Genomic DNA, 22,997 nt, shown 5'->3' with positions numbered 1-22,997 from the left:
AGTGTGGAAGAGGCCTAAGTGGGGCCTACCTCTGCCTGTCCCCTGGGCTGAGTGGGCTGCTAGGAGACCAAGTGGGCTGAACTTAGCCTTCTAACTGGCAGCAATGGGATAAAAACAATTATTCCTCTCCCTCTAATTAGGACTTTATTTTTCTTTTCTTTTTGTTTTATGAACGCAGAGACATGGATGAGGAGTTGTGCTGCCAAGTTTAGTGTTTCTGGGATGTATAGTTTTGTTGTTTTGTCCTAGGCTGAAATTTCATTACCCTTTTATATATATAGATGTTATTTCACAACTGTGCTACCCTGAACTACATTTCCCAGAATTCTGCCCAGCATCAGAAATCTCCAATCAGGATAGGGCTTCGGGAAGTGACTTTCCCTCCTAGCAACACAGCATATCTTACTGTATGATAAGGCAGTGTGGACAGGGGCCGAGAGGGAGGACCTCGCCTTCCCACCTGGAAGCACCACCTTTCCTTCGCCTTGCATTGGGCTCCTCTCGGCCTCCTTCTGGGCGGCTGGAAGGCAGGGCTGCCTGCCTCTTCCTTGTGGTTTGAAAGCACAGGTGCTACTTTGCATTTCTGGGCACGGAGCCCACAAATGTCCTTCGGTTTGTAATAGTTTGGAAGCACAGACCCGGAAATGTATTTTGTCACCCGGGAGCTTCTTTTTATTGTTGTGTGTGCTATGTACTATTTCATATCATTGGCAGTGTCATTACAGACATTCCGAACGTATCTGCTAAAAAAGAAGGGCGGGAAAGAGAATGAATGAATGGATGAAGAAATATAATCGTCCTGGGCAAACAAAACCAACTATTCAAGGTGTGCTTCAGCTGTCAGGTTAATCTTTTGCAGCCTCGGTGCACATGGCTTTAAATGCGTGCCCTCTTTCTGGGTGACACGTCAACGCCAACCTGCCATTATTTGGGAGCGGTTCGGATTTCAGATCAAGCCCTGGATGATACAGGTTCAACTCATCCCACTTCAAAGACACAAAGGCTGACTCTATACCGTGTTTCCCCGAAAATAAGACAGTGTCATATATTAATTTTTTCTCCCAAAGATGTGCTAGGCCTTATTTTCAGGGGATGTCTTCTTTTTCTATAAAGAAGAATTCACATTTATTGTTGAACAAAAAATGAACATTTATTATATACTGTACAGTAGTTGTCATCACAAACCAACATAACCAGACAAACTGTGAATCCTATCAAGAATTTCTTGTTACTACCATTATTTCCATGTACAACTGGTATGTACATTTACCAATCCTGCATGCTCTGGTGTTCTGTTTGGCAGGAGCTGGGCATGCCTCCAAACAAAAACTTTGCTAGGTCTTACTTTCGGGGGAAGCCTTATATTTAGCAATTCATCAAAACTTCTACTAGATCTTATTTTTCGGGGATGTCTTATTTTCAGGGAAACAGGGTAGAATGAATGCAGTTTGACGCCACTTTAACGTTCACGACTCAATGCTATGGAACCATAGGAGTTGAGGTTCTACAAGGCCTTTAGCTTTTTCTGCCAAAGAAAGCAGGTGCATTACAAAACTACAACTCCCAGGACCCCATAGCATTGAGCCACTACAGTTGAAGTGCTATCAAAATGCATTCATACTATACTGAATTCTGTATGTTGCCTTCCTTGAGGGAATGGTGTGCAGGATATAAAAAATGGCTAGCAAATGGCTCCATAGACACTGCAAATTTGGAAAGCGAAGTGTTTTCCACCACTGCTTTTCATATAGACCAGGCATGGACAACCTAGTATTTATTTAACTACCTTATACATAATATCCACTCGTTGCACTTTACCCAGTTCATTTTATCCCCTTTACTTGGGTCCAAATCCATGTTTTTATTATGATTATCGTTTCATATTTTTACTATGTTTAGAATGTTAATTTAATTCCTGTGTCTGTATTGTCTGATGTTATTTTATTTAGGTTTGCTGTTTTATCCGGGCTTGGCCCCATGTAAGCGCACCGAGTCCCTTTGGGGAGTTGGAGGCAGGGTATAAAAATAAAGTATTATTATTATTATTATTATTATTATTATTATTATTATTATTATTATTATTGTATGACACAGCAAACAAGATAGATATGCTGGATTTCGTTTCACAAAATCACAAGTCGAACACTTCCCAAGTGTCTAGGACAGTGTGATGTATTTTCGTATGATGCGCGCAGATCCCAGCAGGGTGACCTTTTGCAGTTGGCAGATTGTAATTTTGTCAATGTTTCCAAATGCTGGCTGAGATCTTTTGGCACGGCACCCAGTGTACTGATCACCACTGGGACCACCTGCACTGGTTTCTGCCAGAGTCTCTGAAGTTCAGTCTTGAGGTCCTGATAGCGGCTGAGTTTTTCCTGTTGTTTTTCGTCAATGCGACTGTCACCTGGGATGGCAACATCAATGATCCAAACCTTTTTCTTTTCCACAACTGTGATGTCTGGTGTGTTGTGTTCCAGAACTTTCTCAGTCTGGATTCGGAAGTCCCACAGTATCTTTGCGTGCTCATTTTCCAAGACTTTTGCAGGTTTGTGATCCCACCAGTTCTTTACTGCTGGGAGGTGGTACTTGTGGCATAAGTTCCAATGAATCCTTTGGGCCACATAGTTGTGCCTCTGTTTGTAGCGTGTCTGTGCGATTTTCTTACAGCAGCTGAGGATATGATCTATGGTTTCGTCAGCTTCCTTGCACAGTCTGCATTTTGGGTCATCAGCTGATTTTTCGATCTTGGCCTGAATTGCCTTTGTCCTGATGTCTTGCTCCTGGGCTGCAAGGATCAGGCCTTCTGTCTCCTTCTTCAGGGTCCCATTCATGAGCCAGAGCCAGGTCTTCTCCTTATCAGCTTTTCCTTCAATTTTGTCAAGGAACTTTCCATGCAATGTTTTTTTATTATTATTATTATTATTTTATCAATATTATTATTATTATTATTATTATTATTATTATTATTATTATTATTATTTTGCCTTGGGGTCACATTGTGGGTCCAGCCAGGAGGGCCAGGAGGGAGGGGGGCCGAGCACACGCTGGGTGGGGAGGGCCCAGGAAAGGTGGCTGGAGGGGGCAGGGCAAGTCCCGGGTCATCCTCAGGTTGTCCTCCCAGAATAAGGACGAGCTACTCATCCCGTCCTGCTGGGAAGATGGCGGGACGCTTGGTGATTGCCCCAATCCTCCTTCCCATCCTTCTCCCCTGATCCTCTGGCTGTCCTCTTGGCATTATGTTGGGAGGAGGGTGAGACAGACGGTGACTGAGTGTGCCCCACCACGTGCTTTCCTTGAGTTGCCTTCCTGGCATAACGATGGGTTCGCTGTCACTGTCCTTATGCCGAGAGGAAGGTGAAACACGTGGTGGCTGAGATCGCTCCGGGGTCTCTCAGCTGCTATGTGCCTCCCTCCCTCATATCTTTGGCATAAGGACACAGTGGACCATCGTGTCCTTATGCCAAGAGGACAGGGTAAATGAGGAGGGCCACATCCAGCCCCTGAGCCTTAGTTTGCCCCATGCTTGATAAAGACGCAGCTTTACTTTTCAGAGAACAGAGAATTGCTCTCAGAGAATTGCTGAGGAAGTCCAGCTCTTCTCCCATGAAGGACAAGGAGACAAAGATGAAACACATCCTGTGACTTAAAGCTGCCTCCCAAATTTAAATTGGTAACTTCGGAGTTAGGCAACGCCTGGCTACGAGTAAGTACCAATTAGTCAAATTTATCATTGACTCGGGATGTCCAGAGCAATTATTATTATTTATTACTGATGACTAGTGCACTTGTTTTTATCCCATCTGCCACTTCCCCCTTTGGCTTCTCCAGGCCATTATTACGGTTGGATATAATAAGTAGTTTGCATACCCATTTAGTACACTTTTCATCAGCTTCTCTCTTGGGTTGGGGATTGCCATTGGTGCCTTTTCAGCATGGAAACGAGGCAGAAATGCTGCTCTGTCATTGCATTTTAAAACTAGCAAAGGCCTCACCAGTTGTATTTCTGGATTTTAGGGATTTGGATCTATGAAAGGAGAGGAAAATGTCACAGCATTGGCGCCAGGACCATAAAACCATTCTCCGGTGTGAGAAATCTCTTTAACAAAAAGGTTGCTGGCTCTAAAAAGCCGCCAGAGGCACTTTGCCAACTGAAGGGTGTTGCCTGGCTGTGAACGATCCTTTTTGGGAGAGAGAAAAAAATACGCATCCCGTTTCTCATTGGCGAGGATAAAATGAAACTCCATTTAAATGGGAGGCTGAGAGAACACTCTTGGGGTTTGGTATCTGTAGTTTCAGGGCTGGCCTTGCCACACAGCAAGGGAAGACAATGTGCTTCGGGTGGCATCTTGGGCGTGGTTTGGGGAAGAGAAGGAGCCACGGATCGGGGACTGAGGGATGCAGCAAGGCAGAGCCAGAGCTTTGCTCCCATGTGATGGAGGGATGGGTCGGGGAGTGCTTCCGAGAGAAAATTGTGTTTTTCAGGAATAACACAAATCATGTTGCTGCGTAAGAGAAGGAACAAGGCGGTGCTGTCTTTCATTCCAGGTCCAAAAGTTGACCAAAGTGATAGTTGAAAAGTTCTCTCATTCCTGGGAATGGCACAGTATTCTCCATGGCAGTTAAAGTAAACTCAGTGTGTTGCTGAAGGCTTCCATAGCCACTGGATTTCTATGAGTTTTCTGGGCTGTATGGCCATGTTCCAGAAGCATTATCTCCTGATGCTTTCACCTCACAATGCCTTCCATAGATGTGGACAAAATGTCAGGAGAGAATGCTTCTGGAATATGGCCAGACAGCCCGGAAAACTCACTGCAACCCAAAGTCAACTCAGTTGGAAAACGAAGCTGGAAGACATTGCCATGGACTGACGAAATGAGAAATGAATGAGTCGGAGAGCAAATCCTTGTTGGCCAAAGGTGCATCTTGATGGTAGAATGAATGCAGTTTGACACCACTTTAACTCCTATGAGAGCAGTAGTTTTACATCTGTAAACTTGGCTGCGAAATGTGTGTGCTGTGGGCAGAATAATTCCAGCCTTGCCTCTAGCAGGCTTTTTCTCTTGGCAAAATAATAACCATATCCATCCCATAATTTATAGCAATTCTGGTGTGTGAGGGCTGCACTGTTATTACGTCCCTGTTGCCTAGTATCCCTTAAAGCCAGAGCCGGCCCAAGGAAATTTTCAAGTGTAAGCGAAAAAGGATTTTGGTGCCCCCCCCCCCAAAAAACCTCAATCACCGAGAAAGCAGGCTCCGTGGAAATGGGCGATCTGCCCTGCACGCATGCGCACAGGACAGATCACCCATTTCCGCCCTACCTGCTCAACGCAGGCACAGATCAGCTGGCGATCTGTGCCTGCGTTGAGCAGGCACCATGGAAATGGGCGATCTGCCCCGCGCGCGTGCGCACGGGACAGATCGCCCATTTCCTCCCTGCCTGCTCAACGCAGGCACAGATCGGCTGGCGATCTGCGCCTGTGTTGAGCCCAGGCTGCAAGGCCGTTGAGCCAAACGGCGGCGGCGCAGCGGCAGCATCGGCGGCGCTACGGGGGCGCTGTCGACGCCTCGACAGCGCCCCTAGCGGCGTGCGCCCGAGGCGGGCGCTTCAGCGGCCGTATGGGTTAAACCGGCCCTGCTTAAAGCCCACAAGAGGAACCCCATAATAAGCACGTCTCCTCTTCCGAGGCGGTTCACTACAAGATGCTGGACAAAAACCATTAAGCAAAGCACTGAAGGGGAAATCAAGGTGTAAATGCAGCCTAGGTTTCCATACTCCGGTCTCGCTCCCTGAAGGACAAAACATGGAAATGTTCAATGTGTTGTTGAAGGCTTTCGTGGCTGGAATTGCTGTGAGTTTTCTGGGCTGTCTGGCCATTCAATGCTAATCAAGGTGGCCAATGGCAACATTCCCACTTGCCTCCAAGACACAAGAGTTCTTTCTCCCACCCTGGACATTATTCCACAGGTATATAAACCCCACTTGCCTACTTTCCAACAGACCTCACAACCCCTGAGCATGCCTGCCAAAGATGTGGGCGAAATGTCAGGAAATGATGTTTCTGGAACATGGCCAGACAGCCTGAAAAAGTCACAACAACCCAAACAGGATGATAATAATAATAATAATAATAATAATAATAATAATAATAATAATAATAATAATAAATGTTATACTATGATGATTATTATACAGGGTGTTTGAAAAAGAACTCCCTATTCACCATTTCATTTAAACGGTGAATAGGGAGTTCTTTTTCAAACACCCTTTAATATCATAATATTAATAACAATGAGGATGGTGTTGTTGAAGGCTTTCATGGCCGGAATCACTGGGTGGCTGTGAGTTTTCTGGGCTGTATGTCCATGTTCTAGAAGCATTCTCTCCTAACGTTTCACCTACATCTATGGCAGGCATCCTCAGAGGTTGTGAGGTCTGCTGGAAACTAGGCAAATGGAGTTTATATAGTGTCTAACTTATCCAAGCCTTGCTTATCCAAGCTTCTGGATTATCCAAGCCATTTTTGTAGTCAATGTTTTCAATATATCGTGATATTTTGGTGCTAAATTCGTAAATACAGTCACTACAACATAACATTACTGCGTACTGAACTACTTTTTCTCTCAAATTTGTTGTAAAACATGATGTTTTGGTGCTTAATTTGTAAAATCATAACCTAATTTGGTGTTTAATAGGCTTTTCCTTAATTTCTCCTTATTATCCAAGATATTCGCTTATCCAAGCTTCTGCCGGCCCGTTTAGCTTGGGTAAGTGAGATTCTACTGTATAAGTGGAATGTCAAGGGTGGGAAAATATTGTCTGTTGGAGGCAAGTGTGAATGTCGCAATTAGCATTGAATAGCCTTGCAGCTTCAAAGCCTGGCTGCTTCCTGCCCCGGGGAATGCTTTGTTGGGAGGTGTAAGCTAGCCCTGAGTGTTTCTTGTCTGGAATTCCCCTGTTTTCGGAGTGTTTTTCTTTATTTACTGTTCAGGGCGGGAGAAAGAACTCTTTCTTTGAGGCAAGTGTGAATGTGGCAACTGATCACCTTGATTAGCATTGAATAGCCTTGCACCCAGGGCCATAGCCAGAAAAAAAATTCGGGTGGGGGGGATTTGAAATTTTTTTTAGCAAATCATTTAGAGTAGTTCCATAACTAATTTAGAAATCAAGCTCCATCAATAAACTTGAGTGGACACTCATGGGGATTTGGTTAACCAGTGAAAATTCATCAGTAAACCAGTTTAAAAAAACCTGAAAAAATTAGGGGGAAATGGGTTGAACCCCTACCCCCCATCCCCTGCTACAGCCCTGCTTGAATCATTGATGCTGGTGATGCTATTCTAGTGCTTTCCCGACCTTTGAATCATAGAATCATAGAATAGTAGCGTTGGAAGAGACCTCATGGGCCATCCAGTCCAACCCCCTGCCAAGTAGAAGGAAATCGCGTTCAAAGCACCCCCAACAGATGGCCATCCAGCCTCTGTTTATTTATTTCGTGTCAAAAGCATTGCATAACAAATACATTTTAAAATGATGAGAAAAAAAAGAAATCACAAGCAACTAAATAGTTTTAAGACTAAAAGCGGGCAACAGCAACCGCATTGTCCGTAGCTTTAAGCAACTCCTGCTCTGTACATGAGGCAGGGCTTTTAAGTCTCTGCTTAAAAGCCTCCAAAGAAGGAGCCACTTGGACTTCAACTCCCAGAAATCCCAGCCAGTTTACCACCTGTTAGGAAGTGTGGGAGCTGAAGTCCAAAACACCTGGAGGCCCAAAAGTTGGGAAGCTTTTATGCCGATATGCTACCGAGCCCAATTCAAAGTGCTGGTTCTGACCTATAAAGCCCTAAACCAGGGGTCCTCAAACTTTTGAAGCAGAGGGCCAGTCCACAATCCTTCAGACTGTTGAGGGGCCGAATTATCATTTGAAAAAAAAAAACGAACAAATTCCTATGCACACTGCATATGTCTTATTTGTAGTGCAATGTAACAATAACAATTAAAGAACAATACAATATTTAAAAATGAAAACAATTTTAACCAACATAAACCTATCAGGATTTCAATGGAAAGTGTGGGCCTGCTACTGGCCAATGAAATAGTCAAGTTAATTATGATTGTTGTTGTTGTGTGCCTTCAAGTCATTCAGACTTTGGGCGAGCCTAAGTCTAAAATTATTTACTTATTTACTACATTTATATCCCACCCTTCTCACCCCGAAGAGGACTCAGAGCAGCTGTATGTACATACAATATATTATATTATTAGCATAGCACAATATTAGCATTATATATTACTATATTGAACTATACCACTATACTATTATATAATATGTAATATATAACATATAATTAATATTATTATATGGTATTATTATTATTATTATTATATTGTATAACATTGTATAGCATTAATGTGTAATGAACTGCTTTTTCTGTCAAATTTGTTGTCTAACATGATGTTTTGGTGCTTAATTTATCAAATCATAACCTAATTTGATGTTTAATAGGCTTTTTCTTAATCCCTCCTTATTATCCAAGCTATTTGTTTATCCAAGCTTCTGCCGGCCCGTTTAGCTTGGATAAGTGAGACTCTACTGTATTATTATTATTATTATTAGCCTTATGTTTTTCTTTTCCTTTATGTCTACTTTCCTCACCTCCTTTTCTAGAAACTCATTTGTTCTCACACTTTCATTGTAAGTTTTAGTTGGAAACCTAATAATTTTTAAAAAAAAAAAAATAGTTCTAACTGTTTTACGTGCTGTTATATATTGGTTTGTATGGGCATCTAATTGTTGTAAGCCAGTGTTGTAAGCCGCCCTGAGTCCCTTCGGGTGAGAAAGGCGGGATATAAATGTGAGAAATAAATACATAAGCAGCGTGCAGCTACTCTGAGCGGGGAATGCCGTCCTTCCTGGGGCTCTTCCTGGCTGGAGGGCTGTTGGGTGGGAAGGGGGCGTGTCCTGGCGCAGGTGAGAGGGGCGTGTCCTAAGACCCCGCCCCCCGGCCTTAGCCCTGGCCCTGGCCCCGCTCGCGCCCAGAGCGGGAGTGCGCGCCTGTTTGCCTGCCTGCTTCTCTCTCTCTCTCTGTCTCTCTCTCGGCCATGTTCTGCGCCCAGCAGCACCTGCAGCCCACCCCGCTGCCCCCTCCGCCGCCGCCCCCGCTCCAGGCCTGCCCCCCGAGGCCTGTCCCGCCGCCCCCGCAGGCGCCTCGCTGCCGCCCGCCGCCCTTGCCGCTGGCGCCCCGGCCCTGCCCGCAGGAGCCCCTGCCTCTGCCCCCGCCGCTGCAGCAGCAGCACGGCCAGGAGGGGCCCGGGAGCGTGGTCTACCGGCGCGTGAGGACCTACAGCAGCCCCGGCGGAGGGGCCCGCATCCCGCACCAGCTGCTGGAGGCGCCCAACGGGGGGGGAGGGCCCCCCTCGCCCTTCGAGGCCACCCCCGGGTACCAGCACGTCATCTGGAGCACCGAGCCCCCCACCCCCGCCCAGGTAAGCGCAGGCACCCCCCCCCCCCCACACACACACACCACCCCGGGAGCCACAAGCAGCGCCCTAGACAGAGGGGTTGAAACTTTTCCCCCTTGAGAGGACTTTCCAGCCCAGTGTGTCTCAGGAGCGACTTGAGATAACTGCAAGTCGCTTCTGGTGTGAGAGAATTGGCCGTCTGCAAGGACGTTGCTGGATGTTTTTGATGTTCTTACCGCCCTTGTGGGCAGGGCCATAGCCAGCAAAAAAATCACCAGGGGTTGAAACTTTTCCCCCTTGAGAGGACTTTCCAGCCCAGTGTGTCTCAGGAGCGACTTGAGATAACTGCAAGTCGCTTCTGGTGTGAGAGAATTGGCCGTCTGCAAGGACGTTGCTGGATGTTTTTGATGTTCTTACCGCCCTTGTGGGCAGGGCCATAGCCAGCAAAAAAATCACCAGGGGTTGAAACTTTTCCCCCTTGAGAGGACTTTCCAGCCCAGTGTGTCTCAGGAGCGACTTCAGATAACTGCAAGTCGCTTCTGGTGTGAGAGAATTGGCCGTCTGCAAGGACGTTGCTGGATGTTTTTGATGTTCTTACCGCCCTTGTGGGCAGGGCCATAGCCAGAAAAAAAATCACCAGGGGTTGAAACTTTTCCCCCTTGAGAGGACTTTCCAGCCCAGTGTGTCTCAGGAGCGACTTCAGATAACTGCAAGTCGCTTCTGGTGTGAGAGAATTGGCCGTCTGCAAGGACGTTGCTGGATGTTTTTGATGTTCTTACCGCCCTTGTGGGCAGGGCCATAGCCAGAAAAAAAATCACCAGGGGTTGAAACTTTTCCCCCTTGAGAGGACTTTCCAGCCCAGTGTGTCTCAGGAGCGACTTCAGATAACTGCAAGTCGCTTCTGGTGTGAGAGAATTGGCCGTCTACAAGGACGTTGCTGGATGTTTTTGATGTTCTTACCGCCCTTGTGGGCAGGGCCATAGCCAGCAAAAAAATCACCAGGGGTTGAAACTTTTCCCCCTTGAGAGGACTTTCCAGCCCAGTGTGTCTCAGGAGCGACTTCAGATAACTGCAAGTCGCTTCTGGTGTGAGAATTGGCCGTCTGCAAGGACGTTGCTGGATGTTTTTGATGTTCTTACCGCCCTTGTGGGCAGGGCCATAGCCAGAAAAAAAATCACCAGGGGTTGAAACTTTTCCCCCTTGAGAGGACTTTCCAGCCCAGTGTGTCTCAGGAGCGACTTCAGATAACTGCAAGTCGCTTCTGGTGTGAGAGAATTGGCTGTCTGCAAGGACGTTGCTGGATCATAGAATCATAGAATAGTAGAGCTGGAAGAGACCTCATGGGCCAATCCAGTCCAACCCCCTGCCAAATACAGTAGAGTCTCACTTATCCAACACTCGCTTATCCAACGTTCTGGATTACCCAACGCATTTTTGTAGTCAGTGCTTTCAATACATTGTGATATTTTGGTGCTAAATTCGTAAATACAGTAATTACTACATAGCATTACTGCGTATTGAACAACTTTTTCTGTCAAATTTGTTGTTAAACATGATGTTTTGGTGCTTAATTTGTAAAATCATAACCTAATTTGATGTGTAATAGGCTTTTCCTTAATCCCTCCTTATTATCCAACATATTCACTTATCCAACGTTCTGCCGGCCCGTTTATGTTGGATAAGTGAGACTCTACTGTAGTAGGAAATCGCATTCAAAGCACCCTCGACAGATGGCCATCCAGCCTCGGCTTAAAAGCCTCCAAAGAAGGAGCCTCCACCACAGCCCGGGGCAGAGAGTTCCACTGCTGAACAGCCCTTCTCACAGTGAGGAAGTTCTTCCTGATGTTCAGGTGGAATCTCCTTTCCTGTAGTTTGAAGCCATTGTTCTGCATCCTAGTCTGCAGGGCAGCAGAAAACAAGCTTGCTCCCACCTCCCTGTGACTTCACGTATTTGTACATGGCTATCATGTCTCCTCTCAGCCTTCTCTTCTGCAGGCTAAACATGCCCAGTTCTTTAAGCCGCTCCTCATAGGGCTTGTTCTCCAGACCTTTGATCATTTTAGTCACCCTCCTCTGGATGCTTTCCAGCTTGTCAACATCTCCCTTTAATTGCGGTGCCCAGAATTGGACACAGTGTGATTCCAGGTGTGGTCTGACCAAGGCAGAATAGAGGGGAGCAGGACTTCCCTGGATCTAGACGCTATTCCCCTATTGATGCAGGCCAGAATCCCATTGGCTTTTTTTGCAGCCGCATCACATTGTAGGCTCATGTTTAACTTGTTGTCCACGAGGATTCCAAGGTCTTTTTCAAATGTACTGATGTTTTTACCATCCTTGTGGGAGGCTTCTCTTATGTCTCTGCATAGGGAGATGGAACTGACAGAGCAAACAGAGCTCTGGGTTATATGGCTGTGTGGAAAGGCCCTGAGTCCACACGATCAGATAATTTGGGATCACATCCTGGATACAGGGCAGGATAGATCCAGCCTTAGACTGCATCCACGCAGGAGACATAATTCAGTTTGCCACTTTCACTGCCCTGGTGCAATGCTATGGAATCCTGGAAGTTGTAGTATTGCAAGTTCTTTATTCTTCTCCTCCAACTAATCAGGTGCCTCACCAAAATACAGGCAGTTCCCCAAGTTACATACAAGATAGGTTCCGTAGGTTTGTTCCTAAGTTAAATTGATATGCACTAATCACGCTCTGTACATAGCAATTGATGTCTTGGTTTTAATAATTGTTATGTTATGTTGTTTTATAACTATGTTATTTGTTTTAAATTTATGGACTGTTTTTCTTATGTAAGCTGCCCTGAGTCCCTTTGGGGAGATGGCAGGGCACAAGAATAAAGTTGTTGTTGTTATTACTATTATCATCAAGGTTGGAACAGGTACATTTTGTAAGTGTAACTCCATTAGATATATGCGCTTTGGATAGCATAGAGAAGGGTTAACACCCCTGTGATGTTTCCTTTGCTGTCTGTTCAAAAGACCTCGCCTCACTTTCTGTCTCTGTGAGAATTGGATTTTGAAAGATTTGGCTTGTTGGAAACAAGGAGTGGAGATAAAGCTTCAGCGGAGACCCCTTTCCCCATGATAATAATTCTTCCAGGAGTGGATTCTCCTTCCTAAGTGTAGATTTCTCTCGCTTCCTGTTGTCTCAGCCATTAAGAGTTGTTGGATGTTTGTACTTTGGTGACTGCCTACACAAGTCCATGGCATCGAGCCACAGGTGGTTGAAGTGCTGTCAACAGTGTAAACATACCCTCGGATTTGCTCCAGTCACTCCTGGAAACCCATTGGCTAACCTTAGGGAAGTGCCACTCTCTCAAGCCCATTCTACACTGAGTTTCAAACCAGTGTTGGAGAAAGTGGTTTCACTTTGCAATTGAAAAAAATCTGGAACCAGTTTGAAGCCCGGATGGTGATTACACAAACCGCAGAGCGCTGATGGGCATTAAAGGCTTTCTTTTGCACGCTTTTGTGGGAGTTTGTTGTCTGGTTGCCCCAGTTTGAAGTCAGCCTGGGACTGTGTAGATGGGGCTTTGGAAGAAGGCAAAGGCAAACCTTGGTAGGAAAACCCTGCAATAGGTTCACCTTAGGGCTTGTTAGGAACTACAGGCTTGTCAAGAGCTATTCTTTAAGCCATTGGCAAATAAGAAGACAATGTAAACGTTGTGCTCAAAAATAATACTTGCTTTCATGCATGCCCTTAATGTGATGGATTTGGAGTAATTCCCCTACAGTGTTTGGAGCTGGTTAGCTTAGAAAGCCCCTGGTGGCACTGCTGAGCTGCTGAACTTGCTGACCGAAAGGTTAGCGATTCGAATCCGGGGAGCGGAGTGAGCTCCCACTATTAGCCCCAGCTTCTGCCAACCTAGCTGTTCGAAAACATGCAAATGTGAATAGATCAAAAGGTACTGTTTCTGTGGAGAGGTAATGGCGCTCCATACAGTCATGCTGGCCACATGACCTAGGAGGTGTCTACGGACAATGCCAGCTCTTCGGCTTAGAAATGGAGATAAGCACCAACCTCCAGAGTCGGACACGACTGGACTTAATGTCAGGGAAAAACCTTTACCTTAGCTTAGAGAAAAGTACATTCTTGTCATATGTTGTCAAGTTGGATGCATTGATGGTATTGAGTATTGTGGATTGGCTAAACCAGGCATGGGCATACTTGAGCCCTTTAGGTGTTTTGGACTCCAACCTAAGTGGCGGAGGAGGAAAAGGAAAGGGACTGAGACTGTTAGGAATGGTGGGAGTTGGAGTCCAAAACACCCAGAGGGCTCAAGTTTGTCCATGCCTCGGCTAAACAAATGCAGGAATTCACAAGTTAATGCTTAGAGGAGAAGCTGTAATCCGCTTACAACCGTTTTCTTCTTTAAAGCAAAGCAACTCTAGCAAATGGTTGCAGTGCATAACTATAGCATTATGATTCCACTTTAACTGGCAAGGTTTTATGAGATCCTAGGACGGACCCTTTCGGGTGCCTGGGACTGACTGTCTCCCTTCCCTCATTGAGTGACACCAATCCTATTGACGCCACTGGGTCTAGTTCCTGAATCTGCGCCACTAAGCTCAACAAGCGTTCATTAATACTCTTGCGTAGCTTTCATTCATGTGGCATTAAACTGCTCTCCTCAGTTTCTCTGAGACTTTGCTTAGGTAACTCTCCCGAGAGACAATAGTCCACTAAAGTTTCCTATTATAATGACAGCTGTGGTTGACTGAACAGGCGCGGAGCCTTAAAAAACGTATACACCTGGCTTGTTTTATCTATATTTTCTTCGTTTGTATCTTAATTACCTTTTTTCGTGTCAGGAGTGACTTGAGAAACTGCAAGTCGCTTTTGGTGTGAGAGAATTGGCCGTCTGCAAGGACGTTGCCCAGGGAATGCCTGGATATTTTGATGTTTTTATCATCCTTGTGTTTTGCCCACATCTATGGCAGGCATCCTCAGAGGTTGTGAGGTCTGTTGGAAAATAGGCAAGTGGGGTTTATATATCTGTAGAATAATGTCCGGGGTGAGAGAAAGAACTCCTGTCTGTTTGAGGCAAGTGTAAATGGTGCCAACTGATCACAGCATATTAACATTCCGATAACCACCATGTCAGACTACACAGAGAAGCCACGGAAATCCACAAGCATGTAGATAATTTCAAGACAAAGGAGGAAACCATGAAAATGAACAAAATTTTGCTACTAGTATTAAAAAACTCCTAAGTCAGGACAGAGAATAAAGAACAACACACAGAAAACGGGGGAATTCTGGACATGAAACAATCAGGGCCAGCTAACACATCCCAAAAAGGATTACCTCGGGCAGGAAGCAGCCAGGCTTTGAAGCTGCAAGGCCATTCAGTGCTAATCAAGGTGATTAATTGCAACATTCACATTTGTCTCCAACAGACAAGAGTTCTTTCTCCCAACCTGGACTTTCCATAGAAATATAAACGCCGCTTGCCTAGTTTCCAACAGACCTCACAACCTCTCAGGATGCCTGCCATAGATGTGGGCAAAACGTCAGGAGAGAATGCTTCTGGAACGTGGCCAGACAGCCTGGAAAACTCACAGCAACCCAGTGATTCCAGCCACAAAAGCCTTCGACAATACATATGAGCTGCTTGTAACTCGATATATTATTATGATACAATGACAGTGTTGGCCAGTCAAAAGGTCCGGGACTTTTTAGTTGCTGTAATAAAGCTATCACACTGATACGAACTTTGGAATTGCGGTCACCATGGCTCTCTTTGCTTCTGATATCTTCCCAGAAGTTCAAGGTAGCAGATTTCTGGCAGCTTTGGTGAGTGTTGTGCTTCCGTTGAATTCCGAGTATGGAGGCCAAAGGGATCTCTGATTCTCTGCTGCCTTGTCTTTGAAGAGAGATACCGAGGTCCGGATGTTTTAGGGAGTGTACTGTTTGTTATAGAAGCCGTTGTTGTTCTTCTCAGGAACACGTCAAAAGGTGTTCCTGCCTGAAAAGGGAGGGCTGTGTGTGTGTTTGGTGTTGTTGGCAAGCGGTTTAGGAATCTTGGAATAAAATGAAAGCAAAGCAGTGGTTTAATAATAATAGGAATGAGGGAGGCAAGGATAACAGAATGGGAGAGAGCGAGCAGGGAGGATAGAAGCAAGTGCACTGCAGGTCTGAAATCAGTGGTTCTCAACCTTCCTAATGCCACGATCCCTTAATACAGTCCCTCATTGGCATTGAAAATTTATTTATTCTTTATTTTATTTATAGCATTTATATTCCGCCCTTCTCACCCCGAAGGGGACTCAGGGCGGATCACATTACACATATAGGCAAACATTCAATGCCTTTTTAACATAGAACAAAGACAAACAAACATAGGCTCTGAGCCGGGCCTCGAACTCATGACCTCCTGGTCAGAGTGATTCATTGCAGTGATTGATTGCAGCTGCTCTCCAGCCTGCGCCACAGCCCGAGCCCTAATTTGGGTTATTATATTTAATATGCAGGATATATTCAAACAGTATTCCTTTTTTGTGTCAGGAGCAACTTGAGAAACTTCAAGCCACTTCTGGTGTGAGAGAATTGGCCATCTGCAAGGACGTTGCCCAGGGGATGCCCGGATGTATGATGTTTTACCATCCTTATGGGAGGTTTCTCTCATGTCCCTGCATGGGGAGCTGGAGCTGACAGAGAGAACTCACCCTGCTCTCCCCAGATTTGAACCAGTCAGTCAGCAGTCTTGCCGGCACAAGGGTTTAACCTGTTGTGCCATCAAGGGCTCCTTCCTTATTAAATTAATTGACCATGTTGAACTGAAAGAGTGGTAAATGCAGTCTTTTCTATGAATGACTGAAGTGGACAGGTAGAACAGATTGTCTCACGTGCTTTGTAAATATATGTATATATGCAAAACCAGGAACCCGTTCATGTTTTTCCCACACGTGAGATCGCATCAACACCCACCACCATCTTGACAGGTGACAATACTGGTTCCAATGCTAATTTGGTTTCAACTTTTTGTTCATTAGCATGCATATTTAGGTTGTCTTCCCTAGGGTTGTTTACAATTCAATTTTTACTTCTGCACAATTTGGATGTTCTTTTGGTATTTTTCTACCAAAACAACAACAAACCAGCACATTTTTTAAAAACTGACAAGTTTGTTCTAGGCAGGAGGAATGAATGGGTCTAGATCAGTGCTAGGCACAGTCCACTGCTGCAAAGGGACAAAACCAGTTTCCCTGGAACTCCAGTATGAAATGTAAAGCAGAATGAAGCAGGCATAATAAAAATAGGTTTGTTTGTGTGGATATTTTAAATGAGGCATCACTTGGAAGTCTTCTATAATAGATATCCTGATGCACCCTGTTGCAGAGCTTCATTTCAAGGCATATGAAAACCTCATGTGTTTAGTTATCAGTGTGCACATGAAATCTTCATCATCACTATTATCAAGAATTATTATTGTGTTATTATTGTGTTGTCGAAGGCTTTCATGGCTGGAATCACTGGGTTGTTGTGTTCCAGAAGCATTCTCTCCTACCATTTTGCCCACATCTATGACAGGCATCCTCAGAGGTTGTGAGGTCTGTTGGAAACTAAGTAAGTGAGGTTTATATATCTGTGGAAAGTCTAGGATGGGAGAAAGAACTCTTGTCCATTGGAGGCAAGTGTGAAAGTTGCAATTGGCCACCTTGATTAGCATTGGTCTTGCAGCTTCAAAGCCTGGCTGCTTCCTGCCTGGGGAAATCCATCAGATGCTAATCAAGGTGGTCAAGTGCAACATTCATGCTTGCCTCAGACAGCCAAGAGTTCTTTCTCCCACCCTGGACATTATTCCGCAAATATTTAAATCTCCCTTGCCTCGTTTCCAACAGACCTCACAACCTCTGAGGATGCCTGCCATAGATGTGGGCGAAACGTCAGGAGAAAATGCTTCTGGAACATGACCATACAGCAACCCAAGAATATTATTATTATTATTATTATTATTATTATTATTATTATTATTATTATTAGGCATAAACATTTGTGGTCTAGAGCTGGACTTCATTTTGATAGCATTAGCTTGACGTTCCAGGGCAATAATAATAACAAGTTGCTTACCTGTAACTGTGTTCTTGCTTGTTGTCCATCACACTTTACTCTTGCAATCCTAGAATGTGGGAGATGCGCTGTAGGTAGAAATAGTTTGTGATAAGACACAACAATTCACAGTGCAGTCTTTTTCTTTTGTGCTCATGGGTGAACCCTGTTGAATGGACTAGCTCTTAATCTGTATAGGATTTCAGATTCACTCTACCATGACCAGAGTGCCCAAGACTTATAAGCTATACATGCCATAATTGTACATCTTCCCCCTTTCAATCCATATAGACCAGGCATGGGCCAACTTTGGCCCTCCGGGTGTTTTGGACTTCAACTCCCACTATTCCTAACAGCCTCAGACCCTTTCTTTTCCCCGCTCCCTTTCTGGGCATAGTTGGGAAAAGTTGGAGGACTTGGGTGTAAAAAGGAAGGGACCTGAGGCTGTCAGGAATTGTGGGAGTTGAAGTCCAAAACACCTGGAGGGTTGAAGTTGGCCCATGCCTGGGATAGATCACATCAGCTCTAGTTTTAGATAGGTTATCATTGTGTTGTTGAAGGCTTTCATGGCTGGAATCACTGGGGGGTTGTGTATTTTCTGGGCTGTATGGCCATGTTCCAGAAGTATTCTCTCCTGACGTTTCACCCACTTCTATCACAGGCATCCTCAGATACCTCACAACCTGTGAGGATGCCTGCCATAGATGTGGGCGAAATGTCAGGAGAGAATTCTTCTGGAACATGGCCATACAGCCCGGAAAATACACAACTCTAGGTTATCATTGTTTTCTATGGGTGGTAGATATGTTCAGCTGATAGGGGAGAACTGGTGCCATTTTTGGAATCAGGAGGTCAAATATACTCAAAAACAGGGCTAACATTTGAGGCACCAAAATGTGCGTTGGCCAGTGTTATCTTTCCATATGTGAAAACATCAGAAGACCATCTGGAAACGGATTCTGTCCTATTCTTGCTTTTCAATGTTCTGTTTGTTAAAAGTAGCGCAGTCAGCAAAGTAGCAGTGTGCACCAAGTCAGGTAAGCTGACAACAGGTTGGCTTCTCTTCCTCCTCTGTTTAGGAGATTTTCCAGTCTGTCCAGTTAGACAACATCACAAACCGCTGAGATGGATGTTCTCAGTCCTTTTCGTTTCAATTCTGCCCCATTGTGACCTGGCCAAACACAGCCACCAATCGAAGAAGGAGTTATCCATTACAGCTCAGTGTCTGGCTGTTATCAGACATCAATGCATGCTTTACAGAAATTCCAAGGGTTAGTTAAATCCCAATGGCATGTAGGTCCCTAGCAGGAGAAACTGATGCAAAGCAGCATCAGGTAACATCGGGACAAAGTAACCTAACTTTGTGAGCGATCTTTTACACCCAATGGCCCATTAGAACACATGCAATAAATGTGCATTTTAAAAGTACGAGTAAGACCCACCTTAAAAGTTGTTTTTTTTTCTGGTTAACCCACCACTCTGCTGAGGAATAGCATCTGCCAGCACAACAGCCCGCAAGATCAAGAATGCAAGGAGAGTTAAAATGCCAGAAAGGAGCAAAGGTCCTCCAATCTGATAGAGGCATTTTATCTTTTGACAAATCACAGGCCTCCTGTTTCTTAGCCTGACATATAAATCCTGGCTTCTAAACACTATTATGAGGATCTGATTGGACTTTTTTTTTTGGAAACAGGTTTTAAAATATACTGTCTGATAACAAGTTTGTAAATTTTCCTTTAATAAAAAATTACCCTTTTTACTGTTCTTTTGCCCTTTTTCAGACTTGATTTTACACCAATCCTCTAACCAAAAGCCAGTTGCATTTGTCAGCTGCCCTGAGGCTACTGAAAATCTCCAAACCTCAACTAGCTGATCATTAATCAATTAACGGATTAATTGTCCAAGCAATTAATTAATTAACTGATTAATTTGTCCAAGCAAACTGGGGAAACGTTTGGAGAATGGCTTGCATTTAACAACCGGATCCTGAGAAACGTGTTCCACTTTCAGATGCATGGAAAGGAATCCATTTCAGAACTAAGTAACTTTAGTTGAAAACAGGAAATGCTGGGTTGTTGTGCATTTTCCAGGCTGTATGGCCATGTTCCAGAAGCATTCCCTCCTGATGTTTCGCCCACATCTATGGCAGGCATCCTCAGAGGTTGTGAGGTCTGTTGGAAAACTAAGCAAGGGAGGTTTATATATCTGTGGAAGGTCCAGGGTGGGAGAAAGGACTCTTGTCTATTGGAGGCCAGTGTGAATGTTGTAATTAATCACCTTGTTTAGCATTAATAGCCTTGCAAGCTTCATTCCTACCTGGGGGAATCCTTTGTTGGGAGGTGTTAGCTGGCCCTGATTGTTTCATGTCTGTAGTTCCTCTATTTCCAGAGTGTTGTTCTTTATTTACTGCTCTGATTTTAGAGTTTTTTAATACTGGTACAGGAAGTGCATTTATATAATAGATATGTAAAATATACAGGATTCCCGCTTTAAAAGAAAGCGTGACACAAGGAGAAACAGTGTTCAACTTGCCTAAGACTTTGCAAAATGAAGCTTGCAGGTTTTCCTATGGCCTTTCCCCCTGTTCTACCTTTCCAGGTAACATTCTATTTGCTCTTCCGAAGCCATGAATGTAACCCTTATCATTACAACCTTTGTCGCGATAAGATCTCATTTAAACAAATACAGTACGAGGTGTCTACAGTAATTGCTTGTCTAGAGTGGCATACAATGAAACTCTGTTCTGGTCAAGAAAACCAGCAACTGACAGATATAATAGTGAGGCAAGTATTGTGAGAGCCGTGAGCTGAACATACCCACCCAATGGACTTTGCAGAGCCTGCTGGCTTCCAAAAACAGTGGGATTTGGGTTTTGGGAGGTTCAGAGTGGGGATAATTATGGCAATTCAATTCACCAGGTGCAACCCATGGCAGGAAAAAAAGTGTGCATGTGTTGAACATCTGCTGAAGATCAAGACAACAAGGTTTTTTTGGTGTTGTTGTTGAGCTAAGTAATATATAATGAAGGGAAATCACAGACTCAGATCCTTTTCCCACCATGTGCTAAGTTTTTCAGGTTGCCAGGTAATAACCAGAAGAACCAGGTCAACCAGGTCTCAAACTTTGCATGGAAATCGACATTTTCCTAACTCCCTGAATTAGTAAACTAGATCTGGTGATCGCAATCGAAATGGGATCTCAGAATTCAAAGCCATAGTTGTGTTAGTTTGGAATATCAGTCTGCAAAGGGAATCTTGTGGCATCTTAGAGGATGACTGTTGTCGAAGCTTTTGTGGGTTTAAGTGTACTTTGTCACATGCATGGAGTCAATTGCTTTGGAAGAGACCTTTATAGCTATGAGTAGGTTCTGTGTGTGAATAGCAGTGGAAGGGCAAAACTTGTGAGGTGGCCAGTTCAATTTGGATGATGGCCATTGGGCTCAAGATAGGAAGAAAGATGTTGCTTAATGCCAAGATGAGAAGATACCATATATACTCGAGTATAAGCCGGCCAGGACCCTCACTCGTGTATAAGCCGAGGGGGGCTTTTCAGCCCTAAAAAGGGCTGAAAAACTCAGCTTATACTCAAGTATATACAGTAATCTTATGCATATTGGAGGGAGGTATTGGAAAGTAGTGTGATGTTGTGGCTGGCAACCAGAAAGGAGATGTGATAAATTGGTCAAGAGAGATGTTATGAAGCTGAATGATCTTGGTTAGCACTTGCTTAGTCCTAACTAGAGTAGATCTGTTGAGTCAATTCTTGAGTGTTGGATCCACATATAGGGAAGTTCTATTGATTCAATAGATTTTTCCAGTTCGGCCACTAACAGTGGGATGCAGGCTCACATTTGCTTGGTTCCAACCAAACTGTCCCTTTGATAAGTTCCCTTTACAGTTGTCTGCCAGCCATGAGGAACGTGCCAATAAACCTGAATGTGAGGCTCGGATGTAACTCTTTGCTAGCTGGATTCATGTCTAACAATGTTTAAGCCCTTCTGCTTCTGAAAACTCAAGCTCAACCTAGTTAAGGGAAACTTCCTGCAGGGCTTTCAAGTACCTTATTCTCGGCCGGATTTGGAGAGCCATCTTTATAAATCTTTGAAGATTAAACTTTGATTCCACCTAAAGATCTTCTTTTATTCTGCACAAGCGATATGAGCTTGTGGGCAGGGAACAGGCCCGTTTAATATTCCTTGTAGTTTACTCCACCTAAGCTGGGGAGCTTAGAAGCGCGAGTTATGCATTTCCCAGGCCCCTGAGGCTATGGGGCGCTGTTTGGGCACGTTTATGAGGATCTGTTAGAGACTGTTCAGTGGGAAAAGAGAAATGATACTTCTTCCAGGGAAAAAAGAAAGAATGCATGTTTTCCCCTTGGTGTGATACCGTTTAGGTTTAAAATAACTATGAGCAACTAGCTTAGCCATGGGGAAGGGCCCAGCTCTAGTCATATCATATGTGATTTGCTGAAGGCCAACATCCCAAGCTACCTTTCAGGGTCAGTTTCATATTTTAGGAGACCTTTGGGGCCCCTTTTCCATCAGCATGACTTCAACTCTTCCTCACTACCATTGTCTCAATTTGTCACTTCTGGTTGTCATCATTGTTGACACCGTGACTGGTGGTTGTGGCTGTTTCCCTTTTTTCCAGTCCCTTTCTCCCAGTGGTGTATGGGACATTTTTGAAGTTCTGGCCATCACGATGGCACTCTCTATAGCAACACTCCAAAACTCGACAGCAGTGTTGAGCAAAATAATGTTCTACCAGCTTTCAACGCCACCAGAAACAGGTCTTCTGCAAAATTCATTTAGCTTGGCTTCTGAAATATAGGTAAAAGGTAAAGGTTTCCCCTGACGTTAAGTCCAGTCATGTCCGACTCTGGGGGTTGGTGCTCATCTCCATTTCTAAGCCGAAGAGCCGGCGTTGTCCGTAGACACCTCCAAGGTCATGTGGCCGACATGACTGCATGGAGCGCCGTTACCTTCCCGCCGGAGCGGTACCTATTGATCTATTCACATTGACATGTTTTCGAACTGCTAGGTTGGCAGGAGCTGGGGCTAACAGCGGGCGCTCATTCCGCTCCCGGGATTGGAACCTGGGACCTTTTGGTCTGCAAGTTCAGCAACTCAGTGCTTTAACACACTTTGCCACCGGGGCACCTCTGAAATATAAGCTACCAAAATAATTTGGACTGGAGCAGAGAATGCTCATCACAATGTATTATTGCTAGGCTACTGAGCTTGGAAGGAAGAGAGGATGCAAAGGATACTTGTGGCAGATGACATTATGGTTCAGGGATGGACAAGGGGCAGATGCCATTTTCTCCTCTGCCTCCCCAAACGGCGCAACAATATGCTTGGGCGTGCCTAAAATGATGCTACATTTGGCTGCTATTTTGAAGGGAGAAAGGCCACATTTGTGAGTCCCAGGGGCTCATGGAATCATAGCACTGGAAAAGACCACAAGGGCAA

The 22,997-nt window shown here is 44.8% G+C and overlaps 1 protein-coding gene and 1 long non-coding RNA gene across 3 annotated transcripts in view; one reads left to right on the top strand and one right to left on the bottom strand.

The window, feature by feature from the left end:
• Positions 1 to 9,014: 9,014 nt before the first annotated feature.
• Positions 9,015 to 22,997, top strand: part of pof1b (POF1B actin binding protein) — a 29,688-nt gene continuing 15,705 nt past the window's right edge. The window contains exon 1 of one of the 2 annotated variants that reach the window (XM_062963814.1): positions 9,015 to 9,484. In XM_062963814.1, the coding sequence (XP_062819884.1) occupies positions 9,101 to 9,484 (384 nt within the window). In that variant the 5' untranslated portion in view covers positions 9,015 to 9,100. The remainder of the gene's footprint in view (positions 9,485 to 22,997) is intronic. The other variant, XM_062963813.1, reaches the window with a different exon arrangement.
• LOC134294051 (uncharacterized) lies at positions 15,083 to 19,336 on the bottom strand. The gene is made up of 3 exons (XR_010001036.1): positions 18,407 to 19,336; positions 17,549 to 17,616; positions 15,083 to 15,498 (listed from the first exon to the last, which is right to left on the bottom strand). It is a non-coding gene; the product is annotated as an uncharacterized LOC134294051 (long non-coding RNA).

The sequence above is a fragment of the Anolis carolinensis genome, unplaced genomic scaffold (assembly GCF_035594765.1).
Source record: "Anolis carolinensis isolate JA03-04 unplaced genomic scaffold, rAnoCar3.1.pri scaffold_12, whole genome shotgun sequence".
Classification (NCBI taxonomy): domain Eukaryota; kingdom Metazoa; phylum Chordata; class Lepidosauria; order Squamata; family Dactyloidae; genus Anolis; species Anolis carolinensis.
This window is presented reverse-complemented; position numbering and strand designations above follow the sequence as displayed.